Raw genomic sequence first — 14,755 nt, 5'->3', positions numbered from 1 at the left:
TATAATGTAGGTTCATTTAGGATGTGCCAATATGCTGTTTTCTCTACCTTGGTGTAACTGCCAGTGAGTCTGTATAAAAAGTAGGTGAGAATTTAATATGTAAAATATATATACAATTTAATATGAGCAGCAAACCTAACATTCAAGACATTTTCTTTAGTGCCATTTTTATTTCATTGTTTGTGCTGCACCCCGAGAGAGCGATGCATAGGCTATTAGCCCACACCCAGAGAGAGTAGCTATGGTCTGAAAGGAAATGGTCCTTTGGTGCGCACGACTCCAACGCTGTAGTACGGGCTAATTAACCGTGCAATTGAGTGGAACCAAGGGGGCAAAAGGGTGGATGGAGTGGGACAGTAATTGAATTCCTGCTTTCCATTCTCTAAGTTTCGGCTCTCGTTCATTTGCCCCTATTCAGTGTATTTAGTGTGTACATGTGCGTCCTGCATCTTGCGCGCTATAAATAAGTCAACAGATGTTGGGGCTTGTTAATAATCGCCCGGTATCCATGGTGGTCAGTCAGCATAGTGCCAGTGGGTATTAAATCTGGATAATTGTTGTTGGGTTGGAAGGGAAGGGGGTTGAATATGTAAAGTGGGCGGCGTCAGCGGACTGATTGACAGTTTATGTAATGAGCAGCGCAGTGCAAGTCTATATATCAGGGAGGAGACACTCCAGGGTTCATTCACTAGTAATAAGACGAGCGGTGAACATCCGTGGCGCACTGACGCACCAAGTTCAGCACCAAAACAAGCCTTCAGCCGCGCACACACAGCGACGTGACCATTGTGGAGTACAGTACCATGCGAGGAGACGCCTGCTGACAGACAGAAGCCCGGCTTGGATATTGGTTCACCTTTTGGATAACTTGGAGATTGTAAACGCTTCCCCTGGACGCTTTTGACGCACACCAACAAGGAGCTAAGGAAAAACTCCCTGGGAGTGAAGAAGGATTTCTATATGTTTTAGAGCTTTTCCCTCTTGTTCACCTTGGTGTAAATACTTTGGAATAGAGAGGTTTTGCTGTAAAACAGGCAATATTGGCTGGTGACGCGGCTGCCCTGGAGAAGCGAGAAGGATGGCAGCTTGGTTCACCTTTACCATCGCATTCAGCACCACGTTGATAACACAGGTATGAAGGAGGGATAATGCATCTCCCCGGTGGTCCTGTATCCGAGCCCTCGACGTAAACAGATGGAGATGTTTCATGTAAAAAAAAGATTCATAAGCGCTTAAAATTGTTTTCCTTCTCTTTTAGGTATTTGGATCCGGTGTTTTTGAGCTTGATCTTCACGAATTTAAAAATTACAAAGGTTTGCTGGCAAACGGGAACGCATGCAAACCCAACTGCAGGACTTTCTTTAGAATTTGCTTGAAGAACTACCAGGCTGTGGTCTCGCCAGGTGACTGCATCTTTGGAAGTACAATGACACCGGTGCTGGGGACAAACTCTTTCAGCGCCAAGGACGGTGGCACTTTCAATAGACCAATTCAATTACCAGTCTACTTTGGATGGCCGGTAAGAGTTTGAAGCAATAGCTCAATTTCATTCGTCATATTACACCAAACGTCCACTATTAGGCTATAGTTGTTCAGGAGAACTGCTCATGCATTTTGGGAGCGCACCGGTCATTGGTCAGCTCGCCTAATCCATTATCATTAGGTAATACTCTGCCGACAAACAGATTGGATTGCGACGACGTCGTTCATTTCAAACTGCAGTAGGACATGTAATGAGCATTATAAAACAGAATTCTTTATGCAGCCTGAAGTGAAATTGAATTAGAAAGCTCTTGTCAGTAGTCAGTAGCCTACCATAACAAATACCGCAGAAAAAGAAAACATGTAAGCTTTGGTGTACTTTCTATGGGCTTTATGAAAAATAATATCGATCTATGGATAATAACTGCTTGTGTTTTCTCCTCAGGGGTCATTTTCTCTGATAATTGAAGCCTGGTATTCACCTTATGAAAGTCTACCTGTAGGTAAGTGCAACAATTTACGCCACAGGAGGGAGCTCTTTCTGCACATTTAACGCTTGGGGACCTGGGACCAGTTCACTCTTTTGCACAATTATATGCACAAAAAGCAAATATGACGCTATTTAATACTGCTTAGTCACTCAACATTAACAGGTCATGGCTACCAATTGTTAATTGTTCATAATTTGACACATTTTCACGCCTATTCACTCCTTTGTTATGAACTTCAGAACACCTTTTTCATTCTTATACTCCAATACAATTGAACTTCCTTTGGTTTATTTTTGGCGTGGGAAAGAGCTGCGGGCTTTGGTGAGAATACACAGTGCCTGCCAAAAGCCCCTGACTACATCTTCCTGTATTTTACACCTTACTCTGTTCCGCCCTTTGGAAGAGGGGACTGGGCCTGGGAATGTTTTTGCTGACGGAAAGAAAGAGGAAATTTCAACCTGAGTTTATCTTTCATCTTGACTGTATGGGGTTTTGATAAGGGATGCAGCTTGGTAGAGTGCAGATTTTAAAAGGCTGGGTGACTTTTGAACCCACATCCATTCAGGATACATTTCTTGACATAGAATCATGTATGATCAACTCGGGACAAAAACAATTTGTAAGCCTATACCCTGCTTTAATTTTGACCTCTCTCTATCTCTCTCTCCCTCTCTCTCTCTCTTTTCCTCTTTCAGATACCAACAACCCAGACTTTTTGATTAGCTTTTTTGCCATCCAAAGACAGCTGGGCGAAGGGACTGATTGGTCTCAGGACACGCAGACCGGGAAGCAGACAGAGCTAAGGTATTCTTACCGGTTCATCTGCAATGAAAATTACTACGGAGAAAGTTGTTCCAAAAAATGCACGCCCAGGGACGACCGATTTGGCCACTACACCTGCACCCGTGACGGGCAGTTATCCTGTCTGCCCGGCTGGAAGGGGAAATACTGCGAAGAACGTAAGCAATCAACCAGAGAACCTCTACTATTCATGCCCGCCTAGCTCAATGTCTATCAGAACTGGGCCTGCAGTCTGTTTCTCCTCTCTTTTTGAACAATATGTTGGCCTCAACATCTCTGTCATTGTTGAAATTGGTGTTTTGTAGTTCGGTGCTGCTCTGAGCTTGTGCTGGTGTGTTTTTCTGACCACAAGAGGGTCGTGCAAACATCTGTGAATGACTTGTAAATAGTGAAATCTGTGTATAGGCCTAGCTGTGGAGTTTGATGGAAGCTTGGGTAGGATCACATGCCTTTTGATGGACAGTCTTTACCTTGAAAAACTCAGAGCCGGAGGACATTCACAGGATCTCTTCCTGAATTGATACTGTGCCAGCTGCAAGATGATTCAGTCTCCTCCATGGTGTAGCCTACGACCTTTGGTCTTACTGTATTTGGTTTGTGCCTAAAGACAGGAAAGATTTGTAAGCACACACAACAAGCATCAGATATTAGTGGTTATTAAAATATAAGATGTCTAATCCATACTTCCTCCTTAGAGAGCCTAAGGCCGCAGGATGTTGAGTGCTGCAGTCAGACATGACGTAGGGATATCTGGCAAGCCTGATATGCAATTTTGGTGTAGAATGTCATTTTCAGAGAGATTTGCATTCCTGGATGTAATTCTATAATTTCAGTGGCATAATTGGTAGTGGGTCTGTGAGCAGCCATTGAGTTTTGGTTAAGGGACAGGCAGCTTAGCATGACAACAGCCACATTATTCTTGTGCAAACCCACTTGGCCAAATCATAGACCAACACTCCCATGTTTTGGATAGCTCTGAATGGACCTAGTGGCACGGCCCAATGCCATTTGGCTTGACAATACCAAGAGCCCTTTTCACCAAAACAAATTAATCAAAGAGTAGATTGGAAGGAGACACCATGAAAGTAATAGTTACCATGTGCTGGATGTGACCACATGGGTGACAGCGGATCTGTCATCGATGTCACTAGGTGGTGAAAGAGAAATTGGCATGTGCTATTTTGACTGTGGCGCCAAATTCTAACCAGATGGGCTCACGTGCTGCAATTATAGACACATCAATCGTCGCTGACTACAGAAATATACATGAGAAAGATAAATTAGGCTTCTTTCAGACACTATAATTTCCTCCCTCTCTCTCTCTCTCTCTCTCTCTCTCTCTCTCTCTCTCTCTCTCTCTCTCTCTCTCTCTCTCTATCCCTCTCTCTTTCATACGATCCATTTAAACAATAAACTACTGGTGGCTTTTAGGGTTTCAGGCACCCTGCTTTTAGACACTTTGCAGCAAAAGCGTGCCGTTGTAAATGTTAAATAAAGCTTTTGTTTTGGTTGTTAATCAATGCATAAGTATAGGTGATGGTTTTACGTTAGCGCATTCATTAACTGTTACGCGCTCACAGGTGTGCCTTTGTCATGTATTTTACAGTGCGTTTCTAATGTGATTTACAGCCAATCACAATTGACAGCCGGTACCATCCGTTTTGGGTTTTTTTATAAATGCAGTTTTTTATACCTACAGGAGGTACTCCATGACGCGCGTGCCCGGTAACATAATCCGGGAGGTGGGGTGGTGCGCGGGCATTCATAGGAGGAGCCCGGGCGGCTGCACGCGCCAAGGTTAATCGCGGCATTATTATCCGCCACGCGCCACCGATGTTTAGTCCCTTCCATTGTTGGGCGCGCGGCGTAGCAGCTGCAAATATGGTTCTCGCAGACCGCAAACAACAATAGTGACAGCTGTCTGCTATTGAGAGCAAGCATCTGTTCGGCACTAAACCGGCCGCTTACCGTCAGTCGCCTGATATGTTGTCCTACGAATCAGTGTCATGCTAGACCGTACACTTAAACAGGACAAACAAACCCTTAACCGATTTCCCCGTGGCAGCTGGGGGGTGTGACCGACAGGTTTAGATCAAATGTGCGGTTTAGGGTTTTGAAGAAAGTTGAGACAGATTGAGGCTTCAACTAATTCTACCTATAGGCTCATGGCAGTTGTTGGCTATTTAAAGAAAATGATGGCTCTGTACCATGTTTGATGTGTTGGGGTTTCTTCAGAGTGTCTGGCTCATAAACCTAACAATTGAATAGTTTTCTCAGTGCTTATGGTGTCTTGTCATATTATAAGGTTATGAAATTGTATAATACCATGTTACTTTGTAAAACTATAATACTCAATGTTTGATATATTGTCTTATGCCTTTAGAAAGTTAAATTGGTAAATATCTTATATCACAAGTCTTTCATGCTTATTCACTCATTCACACAGTTGAGAGAAAATGTGACCATGTGATCCAGTGGACTTATGTCTGTGTTCTTCTCTGTGCTTTAGCTATCTGTCTGGAGGGCTGCAGCGAGAGGAATGGAAACTGTTCCAAACCTGGCGAGTGTGTGTAAGTAAAAATAATCATGAAGTGATGAAATAGGGGTGGGCTGTTGTATGGGATCCCTATGGGAAGAGGGTTAGGGTATTGCTGGTATTTCTCCATCTCCATTTTAATTTAAAATTCACTGTCGTATTCACTTCAGAGAGGATATTTAATCCTTAATGGATTCAAGTCGACTGCTACTCTTGCCCAGACTCTTCATCAGGAGAGGTTGAAGTTCACCAAGTCGAGCCAATTCTCAGTCCATTCCCTCTCTTGTTTCTCTGCATCACTCACTTACTTTTCTGCTTCCCATGTTCCCTTCTTGTCACTAGCCTGTCTCTGTCTCCTTCACTCACTCGCTCCAACTAACAAGGATAATTCACACACTCACTCACTCACTCACTGTGAGAAATTCCTCTTGAATCCTACTTTGCCCTCTTTTTAGCCACAAATCCATCATTCCCACCACTAAAACTGACCCAAATTGAGGTTAAACCCTTTAGATACCCAACACCCTAAAGCTGCTCCCATGTCTCTGCTCACTCAGCTAAAAATGTCGGACGGTTAAAAGTACATCTTAAGTCCCACAATCTCCTGCCTTGACAAGGTTGCTGCACACCCCACCGAGAACTGGATATCCCTGGGAAACATGAGCAAAGAGAGTCTTTTTGACAGTCTGTTTGCTGCCAGAAATCCTTAAAGCGATATTTCACTTTGGTAGCACATTTTTACTCTTTAGCATTCTGTACATACCCCCTTGATTGTTTAACCGCCCCCCAAATATTGGCCTCTATGTTTACCCTGTAGTCGCATCATTCACTTGCTATCAGTTTGACACCTTGTTTGAAAAACTTGTATCTAACACCTATACAAACTCTAATGTGGATACTGCTAATACCATTATTTCCCACCGTTTTTGTTTTCAAGAAACAATTTTGACCGTTTGCACTTATTTATAAAAGAGGTTGGGAAAACCGTCTTTGCCAGTGTCGATGTGTGAATCCACACTGCAGCTATCATATGCAAAAAAGCCATATGCTAAAAAAGGTTCTACTGTAGAGAGATATTACTTTTAGCGTCATAAGTTGCACACTTTGTAATTTGACTTGATTGCTGGGATGGGTATATGTGAGCATTTAATGATGTGTTTAGTACAGCCAATTGCAGTGCAGCCATAAAACTCTGGTTAGCTGATTGATGATTGATGTGATCATCAACTTGTGGTGAGCTGATCCACGATGTAGCCATAAAAGCACTGGCAAGTTGTCTGCTCTCATTGAGGCTTAGCTTACTGATTGCATGTGTAATAGAATTGAAACTGTCCGGTTTAAGTGGTTCTGCTAATGCCATACGCAACAATTATGGCAGATCCAGATATGGTATTGGTGGCAGGCCTGTTTCTCCATCAATATGAAGAATAAGTAATCAATCAAAATATGTTTTGTCACTTTTCAGGTGCAGAGAAGGCTGGCAAGGCACATTCTGTGATGAGTGTAAGAAGTACCCAGCCTGTAAACATGGTACCTGCCAGCAGCCATGGCAGTGTAACTGTCAGGAGGGCTGGGGAGGCCTATTCTGTGACCAAGGTATACCACACAACTTGGACCACTGCTACTATCCCTTTAAAAGACATTCTCATATTACTTGTATACTGTTTTCATTTGGAACTGACTCGGAGGCATTAGTAAATTAGGTTCCCTCTGAACCGAATAGCTGGAACCGTTCCATTCATCGCTTTATCCACATTCGGGGAAGATAGCTTTTTTTCCATGCAGGCTCCCTGTAAACAAACACTGTTCTCTCCTCCAGACCTGAACTTCTGCACCCATCACCGTCCATGTGTGAACGGCGCCACCTGTATGAACACGGGCCAGGGCAGCTACACCTGTACATGCCTACCAGGCTTCACTGGGGTCAACTGTGAGCTGGAGATGCAGGAGTGTGACAGCAACCCCTGCAGGAATGGAGGGATATGCACAGTAAGTAGATAGATAGATAGATAGATAGATAGATTCTTTATATTTTAATATTCACACACTTTGGCTGTAACTAACTCCTTGTCCTCTCTCTCCATTCCTGCAGAATCTGGAGAGCGGCTACATGTGCGAGTGCCCCCAGGGTTTTGAGGGGTCCCACTGTGAGCACAGCTTGCTGACATGCGCCGACTCCCCCTGCTTCCACAGTGGCAAGTGCAGGGAGAAGGACAATGGCCGCAGCTACATGTGCGAGTGTCCCCGCGGCTACACCGGACTCAACTGCGAGAAGAGAGTGGACAAGTGCACGTCGCTTCCCTGCGCTAATGGTACGGTCTTCCTCCCCCTTGTCCCCCCTTTCTGAACTTCCCCTCGCTCTCTTCTACCACCCCCCCCCCCCCCCCCCCCCCCGCCGCCCCCCAAATTCCTGCAACTGGAAGCAGTGTGGAACAACAGGAATTGGTGGGAACTTGGTGTCTATTGTCCTCCGTATAAACACTCCGCAGCTCTGAGCGGTGGCTTGTAAATGTCACTACTGCTCGCTGCGGTTGTTGATGAAAGGGGACAAATATCCAATGTAGCTCGATTTCTGTCTTTTCGTAAACATGGAGGACTCTGGGATTGTTCTGCTGTGTTGGGTGAACAATACACAGCACAGTGGTGACACCAATGATGAGCTGATGGAGATGTGTGAATTGAGAGGGCCTCATGAGGAAGTGTAGTGCCATCATAGTTCTGTGCATTTGGAAATGCCTTGCTTGTTGAAACGCCTCATTTGGACTCAATAGGGGCCTGACTCTCCTACCTGTATTATGGTTGTGTGTGCATTTACCGTATCATTCTGGGTGCCCACATTTGCTTTTGTGTCTCTGTTAGCGAATCTTGATACCTTGACCCTAACCTTTTTTCGTCTCCTCTCCCTAGGCGGTCTGTGTGTGATCCACGGCGGCATGCGCGTCTGTAGCTGCCGTGCAGGATTTACCGGCCAGCGTTGTGAAATCAACATCAACGAGTGTGCCGGTAACCCCTGCGTCAACGGAGGCACCTGCCTGGACCGGATCAACGACTACACCTGCGCCTGTCCCCCGGGCTTCGCTGGACGCAACTGCGACAGAGCGCTGGACGAGTGCTCCCTCCGGCCCTGCCTCAACGGGGGTCTCTGCACCGGGGGAGGCGGACCGGGCAAGCCCCCGGCCACCTGCATCTGCCCCTCGGGCTTCACCGGACCTCACTGCGAGTTCTTCGCCGCCGTGACCTTCCCGGAAAACGGAGAGATCCGAGATGGCTTCCAGTGGGCGGCGGTGTCTCTGGCGGTGGGGCTGGTGGCGTTGCTAGTGCTGCTGTGCATGGTGGGCTTGGCCCTGAGGCACATCCACAGGCAGGCGCAGAGGGAGAGGGGAGACACAGAGACCATGAACAACATGTCGAACGTTCAGAGGGATAACCTGATCCCAGCATCCCAGCTGAAAAACACCAACCAGAAAATCGGCCTGGAGGTGGACTGTGATTCAGAGAAGTCGAACTTTATCCACAAAAACTATCACTTGGACTCGTACAACTCCAAAGCAAAGGAGTTCAAGGATGACAAGTCGCAAGAGGACAAAAGTCTTATTTACGACAAGTGTTTAGAAGACAAAATGCCCTTGAGTAGAATGTACAGGTAAGAGGAACCACTTTCACACACTGCATGAGCTCTTCAATGCATTTCACCATACTAATAATGCAAATCTAACCCCCTGCTTGTACATCAGTAATATCAGTGGTTCTGAGAATGGACCATATAATTTTCATATTACTTTAAGCTGTAGGTCTCCTCTACTCATTGTGTGAATAGGAAAGGGGTTCCATTTTTTTTTTTCACTCACACAATGCCTTGTATTATTTGAACCATGCCACTACTTCCCTTTGGTTTCATGCACATACAAATAATTTAAAATGTGCTTTTAATGTATAAAATGTATTTTGTCCAAAGGCATTTAAGGCATTTTACTGATAAATAAACTAACAATTAGATTTTTTTTCAAACTTGGAGACCATACATTGTTCTTCATCTACACACAGTTTACATTTGACAATTGCTTTGCTATACAGTATCCCCCATCCTCCCCGCTGTCTCCCAGTATATCACGCCCCGTCTAATGCATAGCTCTGCCATGTGCTTCTAGTTTGTGTTAACACAAAGTGTGATTTGTGTTTGCAGTGAAAAGCCAGAGTGTAGGATATCAACGATATGTTCCCCAAGAGACTCCATGTACCAGTCGGTATTTGTTATAGCAGAGGAGAGGAGGGAGTGCGTCATAGCAACTGAGGTAAGCCAAAAAATCATGTCTTCATCAGCATTTCCATAGATCCCCCATTTGAAGCACTTCATGTCGTCCCAAGCAGGCTATCCCTCACTAGTACACCGATGTTTATGACAGGTGATGGTGCTTTTTGTAGACAGACAATATGGAGGCCAGTATTCTCATATTTGAAGCTAAGCCAGTGATGCATAATAGCCCAATCATGCATTATTACTTTCTGTAAATTCTAAAAGGTCAGTCACTATTCTTTATCTTGGCAATGTGATGACCTAAACTCTGAACTGATCCTGATTCCCCACACATGTTTGGCTCTGCTCGGTCTCAAAGGTGCTATATCTTACCACTGTGGTACTTAGTGGAATTTTTAAAATGTTTGTTTTTCCAAGCAAAATAGAATGATGATAGCACATGAGCTATAATAGTTAAAACAGAAACATTCAGCATTGCAGAAACAGTTACCATAGTTGCTAGTTTGGGATGTGAGCTGCTTCTCATTTTGCCACATCTTTAATCTATTTTTTCCTCTCTCTATCCCCAGGTATAAATTATGGAGGGGTCTGAAAGCGAGGGAACGAGGAGAAAGTCACAATCGAGGCAGAATATTGTATTCTGGATTGTTTACAAACGCTGAGAAGAGACTGGAGATTGTTTTCGACGTCCACTGCTGCTCTGGAACACTTGAGAACTGGAGAGGGCAGAACCTCTGCTCCGCGAAAAGGAACAGAACTGAGAAACTTTTATGTTGACCGAGTGTTTGTATGCAAAACCTGTACAGTGATGGACCTTTCTCATTTGTGGCAATGGTTAACTGGACTGGCGAATGGACTGACTGCACAAGGTGTGGAGACTGATAGAGCGTCAGCAAAATAATGAATCTTGACCATCCTGGACAGCAAAAAGGAGGTGAAGGTGGATCATTTGCCCCTCGTAGTTGACCCGGCCTTGTGTGATAATCATGGTGACTTTGACAGCCAACCAATCAAACAGTCAAAAAGGTGCCTGAGATTTGACCCATCCCAATCCCCCCCCCACACACACACACTCCCCCCACTCCCCCCACACCACTCCTGCCAGCTTCGCCTGCTATGCAAGACTCAGGGTCGAGACGAGTGAACTCACCCACCGTCAAAATCCAACCACACAAACACTGAGAGCTATGAATGTCTGAAAATAATCTTCAACTGTCAATCATTCGAAAATGACTGGTTGGACTTTTCCATGCAATGGTGAAGATTGTATGCAGCCCAAATTCACTAGAAGCCTTAAAAGAGGGGGTTTGAATGCTAAATTTGTGCCCTTGTCTCTTCTTGGATCATTTGCACTACAAAAAACAGCGGGGAAAATACTTTTTAATCAACAGGGATTTGAAGAGAAAACCACAGGAGCGCAATAGTCAGTGCTGTGCCAGCAAGATCCAAGAGAAAGGGGAGAGAAAACGTGCATAGAAAGTGTTTTTATGCAACCCAAGTGAGAAATACAAAGAGACTCAAAACGGGGAGAAAAGACTGTCACACCACTGCCTGCCTATAACAAGTTTCAAAAAATACAGAACCAATAATGTAATTTTTTTTTTAAATGATGATTATTTCCAGAGTTTAATTTAAATATGACACACTGCTCTTTATATGTTTTATAATATTATTTTGTATATAATGCATATTTATAAGGACCAAACTTCTGAAGAATAAAACTTCCTTCAAAACTGTTTTTAATTTGATGATGTCAGTGAATGGAAAAAGGAAATTATTTTTGAGGTGTTTTTAAATAATGAAATTGAGTACAAACGATGATCGCATGTGTCTTGTATTTCTTTTTATTAAGGCTGGATTTAATTAGAGTGATGCAGCTCGAATATCTCATCCTGTACTCAATATATACCTAATGTTGCACAACCAGACCTCTTGTAAATTGTCAACAGGCTTATGAATATGAAATCCAGCTGCTCTCCTACATTCACATAACATCATGCTGTTTCAGGCATTAGGTAGGTATAAAGCCACCAGACTATCGCATCACTACTTCAAGTAATTCCTGGAAACGCCTTGGGCTCCCACCCCGCTCACCCACCCCTCTTTCTCTCTCTCTGGCCCTAAATTGGCTTGAAATTCAAATCCGTTTCCACGGATACCACCCCCTCAAGCTGGAAATGGCGAAACAAAGCCAGGCACAGGGCAAAGGGGAACGCCCCCACCCCTTGTAACACACTCACACTCACACACACACACACACACACACACACACACACAGCCAACCAAACAGATGCCGTGGGGGAGCGAGGAGTGACTCTGTAGTGCCATAAAAACAGCGGCATATGCCAGGCCTCTCGCCCCGTGTGCACGACACACAGAGTGCACAGACCTCCTCCCATAAAAACACCCAAGCAGTCGCAGGCTCCCCAACTGCCTGACTGAGTGACTCCCCTTCAGGGTTAAGGGCAATATCTCAATGCCCCGTCCTGTACCACCCACTCCTGCAAACAAAGCTGGAGAGAGAGGGCCTGGCACTGGGGCCGTCACCGGAGGGAGGGGAAACCAGATGGGAGCCAGCGGATCTGCTACGAAGAGACATACATAACGAGATCACCCCTCCGCACTATTTCAGAAAAGTTTTATTGACTTGTCACCGCAATCTGGGCTCTCATTGGGTCTCGCTCTCCTGGGGCTGGGTGCCATTTCTCCATGAGGAGCAGGCGGCCTCCACTTATCAGTTACATGTCACAAAAAGGGTTGGAAGTGAGGTTAGAAACTTGAGCCGTGCCGACTATCCACTGTGATTTATTGTCTTGGTTCGGTACTGATGCGATTGCCCTTTGCCCTCGGCGTCTTTTGGAAAACGCTGCCGTTCCGTCCTCCTAATATTCCACCGTTCTGTGACACAGCACTGGATAGATCAGTCGCAGTGTGTTTGATCGCAAAAACCAATTCTGTGTCCAGGCGATGTGTCATCTGCATCATCAAACACAAACCTCTCATGCCTCCAATTAACAGCAATCCTGCCACAGTCAACACCCCCTAATCAGCAGCAATCAACACCCGACAGAGAATCTGGATGGCTCTTCCCTCACACACATCCTGTTAGTCTGTTGACCTGGGCATCCTCATCTAAGGCCTTGTGTGTGTGTGTGTGTGTGAGTTGCACTCGGAGCAGTACAGATTTGGAAAAGGAAGCTTCCGGCCTGCCTCAAGAAAAACATACTTGTTATCACAACTATTAATCATCTGGTTAAACCCTTCAGCTCTAGCCTGATACCTGACCCAGCCCGATTGCACTTGCAGTTTCTTCCCATGATCATACTCACACTGTTATGCAGACACAACACACACTCATACACACATCCTCATTCACACTTTCTCACAGTGGCATACACATGCTAGGGCTCCGCTCTTTGGCCTTCTAGGTCTCCATAGCATGGCCAAGCATTTTCATTGTGTTATAATCACAGCATCCTGTTTGTGACCTGGTGACATCAGTTCCTGTTTCCTCCCTGATTAAAAAATGCAGAACATGCCGGCGCAGGCCAACCGCTTTTCTCACGCATCTCTTTCTTCAATCTGCACTCGCTCGCGCAGATGACTCGGGTTTTTCAGGAAACGGCCTCAAAACAAGCGAGTGGGGTAGACAAACGGCCTAATCAACACTATTTATTCTGTCGGGGGGGGGGGGGGGGGGGGGACCTGTTAATTGATGTCACTACTTGAGAATCAGGAAGCAGGTTTGAATATGAAGTTCCAATCTTCCCTATCCCTCTTTATGCAACCAGAAATGTGGATCTCACTCTAAATAACACGGCCACAGATGGGTTTTTCCAGTGACGACTCTCCCGGTGCAGTTCTCAAGCAGATGTTATTTTCTACAGAAACATGCCGAAAACAATGCTTCAAACACAGTAGTCCCACAGTGTGTTTTTTTTTGGTGTTTTTTTTTACATAAACCAAAAGACCACAAAATGACCACTGCTCCTTGGCTCCGCTCCTGGCTTTCTTTCACAACCGGACCTCCTGGAAACTGGAGTCACGGTGATGAGAGATTGATTCGGCTCTTGAATATGAACGCTTTTATGTGTAAGAAGTACAGAGGAAAGTCATTTGGGTGTGCATGTGTAGGCAGAGTATAATGATACATGATGCTGTTATCCCATTTTCTGTAATCCTGCTCTGCCCTGCACTTGTAGCTGTCTCATTAATTAACACTAGGTGTCAGTAAGAAAACCACTCATAGGAAATAACTGTGCCAGTACAGTCCAAATTAAACCCTTAGGTACACAGCAAACAAGTCTACAGTAACTAATTAGTTAATTAACTAATTAGACAGCAGAGTGTTATAAGTTTCTCTCACCTAGCCTAAACGCTTGTTTTTGACACACTGATTTGTATGATCTTGAATTCAGCTATAAATAAAAATCCAAGGCACATCCAATTAATCAGACATATCTAATCAGCAGTTGAGACATATTTTTGGGAGAAACCGATCAGAGATATATGTAATGTATGTTTGTTGTTTACTATGCAGGGACAGCTGACTTCTTAAGGATCTGCTTTTAGATAGCCATGTCCCGCTCCACTGACCCAGCCACTAACTCCTGACCTATGCAAGAAATGTTTAGGTCATCACATCCCAAAAACAAGCACCACCTTTACTGCTGCAGGAGTGCTGTATGCTGTAAGCCCCTGCTCTAGGTCAGTCTCTTGCATGTCTGCACATACTGTATATCTTATGAGTTGGGGGGGGAAATTGCAGAAAAACTGAGAAACCCAAGGCTGATTCTACACAGATTTCATTGGCTTTTGGTAGCGTACAGTGAGAGCATCCCAGAGATAGCAGCAGGCTCGGGCGGAGGACGGGCGTGAAAGGCCATGGCATGATGGGATGAGAGCTTGTGCATGACACAGGGTCACTCAAAGGGCCGCATTGTGTAGTGCTTTAGACTTCTAAAGAGCTGATACAGTTGTCTGGCCTCTTATCAAGGCAGATAATGCCGCTATTTATAGATAATCTATGTATTGAGTACAGATGAGTCTCTGCTAATAGAACAGATCCACTAGGAGCATTGGATTGTTTTTTGCACGTTTGATCAGGTCTTTTCTCTCTGTGTCTGTCTTGTTGTGTCTCCGCTGTGTTCAGTGTTTCCTGAGGAATGTGTTTTTTTTTTGTAGCAGTAC

General features: G+C 44.9%; 1 protein-coding gene across 1 annotated transcript; it reads left to right on the top strand.

Moving 5' to 3' along the window:
- The first annotated feature begins 702 nt into the window (after positions 1-702).
- Positions 703-11,347, top strand: dll4 (delta-like 4 (Drosophila)). Its single transcript, XM_071900554.2, has 11 exons — positions 703-1,132; positions 1,259-1,519; positions 1,928-1,985; positions 2,669-2,932; positions 5,284-5,344; positions 6,776-6,906; positions 7,130-7,299; positions 7,403-7,622; positions 8,218-8,953; positions 9,494-9,602; positions 10,135-11,347. Exons 1-11 carry the CDS (start codon positions 1,079-1,081, stop codon positions 10,138-10,140), a joined length of 2,070 nt encoding a protein of 689 aa, XP_071756655.1. The 5' UTR covers positions 703-1,078; the 3' UTR covers positions 10,141-11,347.
- Positions 11,348-14,755: the final 3,408 nt, after the last annotated feature.

Source organism: Centroberyx gerrardi, chromosome 18 (genome assembly GCF_048128805.1).
Source record: "Centroberyx gerrardi isolate f3 chromosome 18, fCenGer3.hap1.cur.20231027, whole genome shotgun sequence".
NCBI classification, from domain to species: domain Eukaryota; kingdom Metazoa; phylum Chordata; class Actinopteri; order Beryciformes; family Berycidae; genus Centroberyx; species Centroberyx gerrardi.
Note: the sequence above shows the minus strand (reverse complement) of the source record. Positions and strands in the feature narration are given on the sequence as shown.

Bases quoted from the DNA above. Each gene is read 5' to 3' on its own strand.
- dll4 (XM_071900554.2), top strand. From the start codon at position 1,079: ATGGCAGCTTGGTTCACCTTTACCATCGCATTCAGCACCACGTTGATA. The intron at 5,345-6,775 runs GTAAGTAAAAAT...GTCACTTTTCAG, and splicing joins TCCAAACCTGGCGAGTGTGT to GTGCAGAGAAGGCTGGCAAG. The intron at 6,907-7,129 runs GTATACCACACA...TCTCTCCTCCAG, and splicing joins AGGCCTATTCTGTGACCAAG to ACCTGAACTTCTGCACCCAT.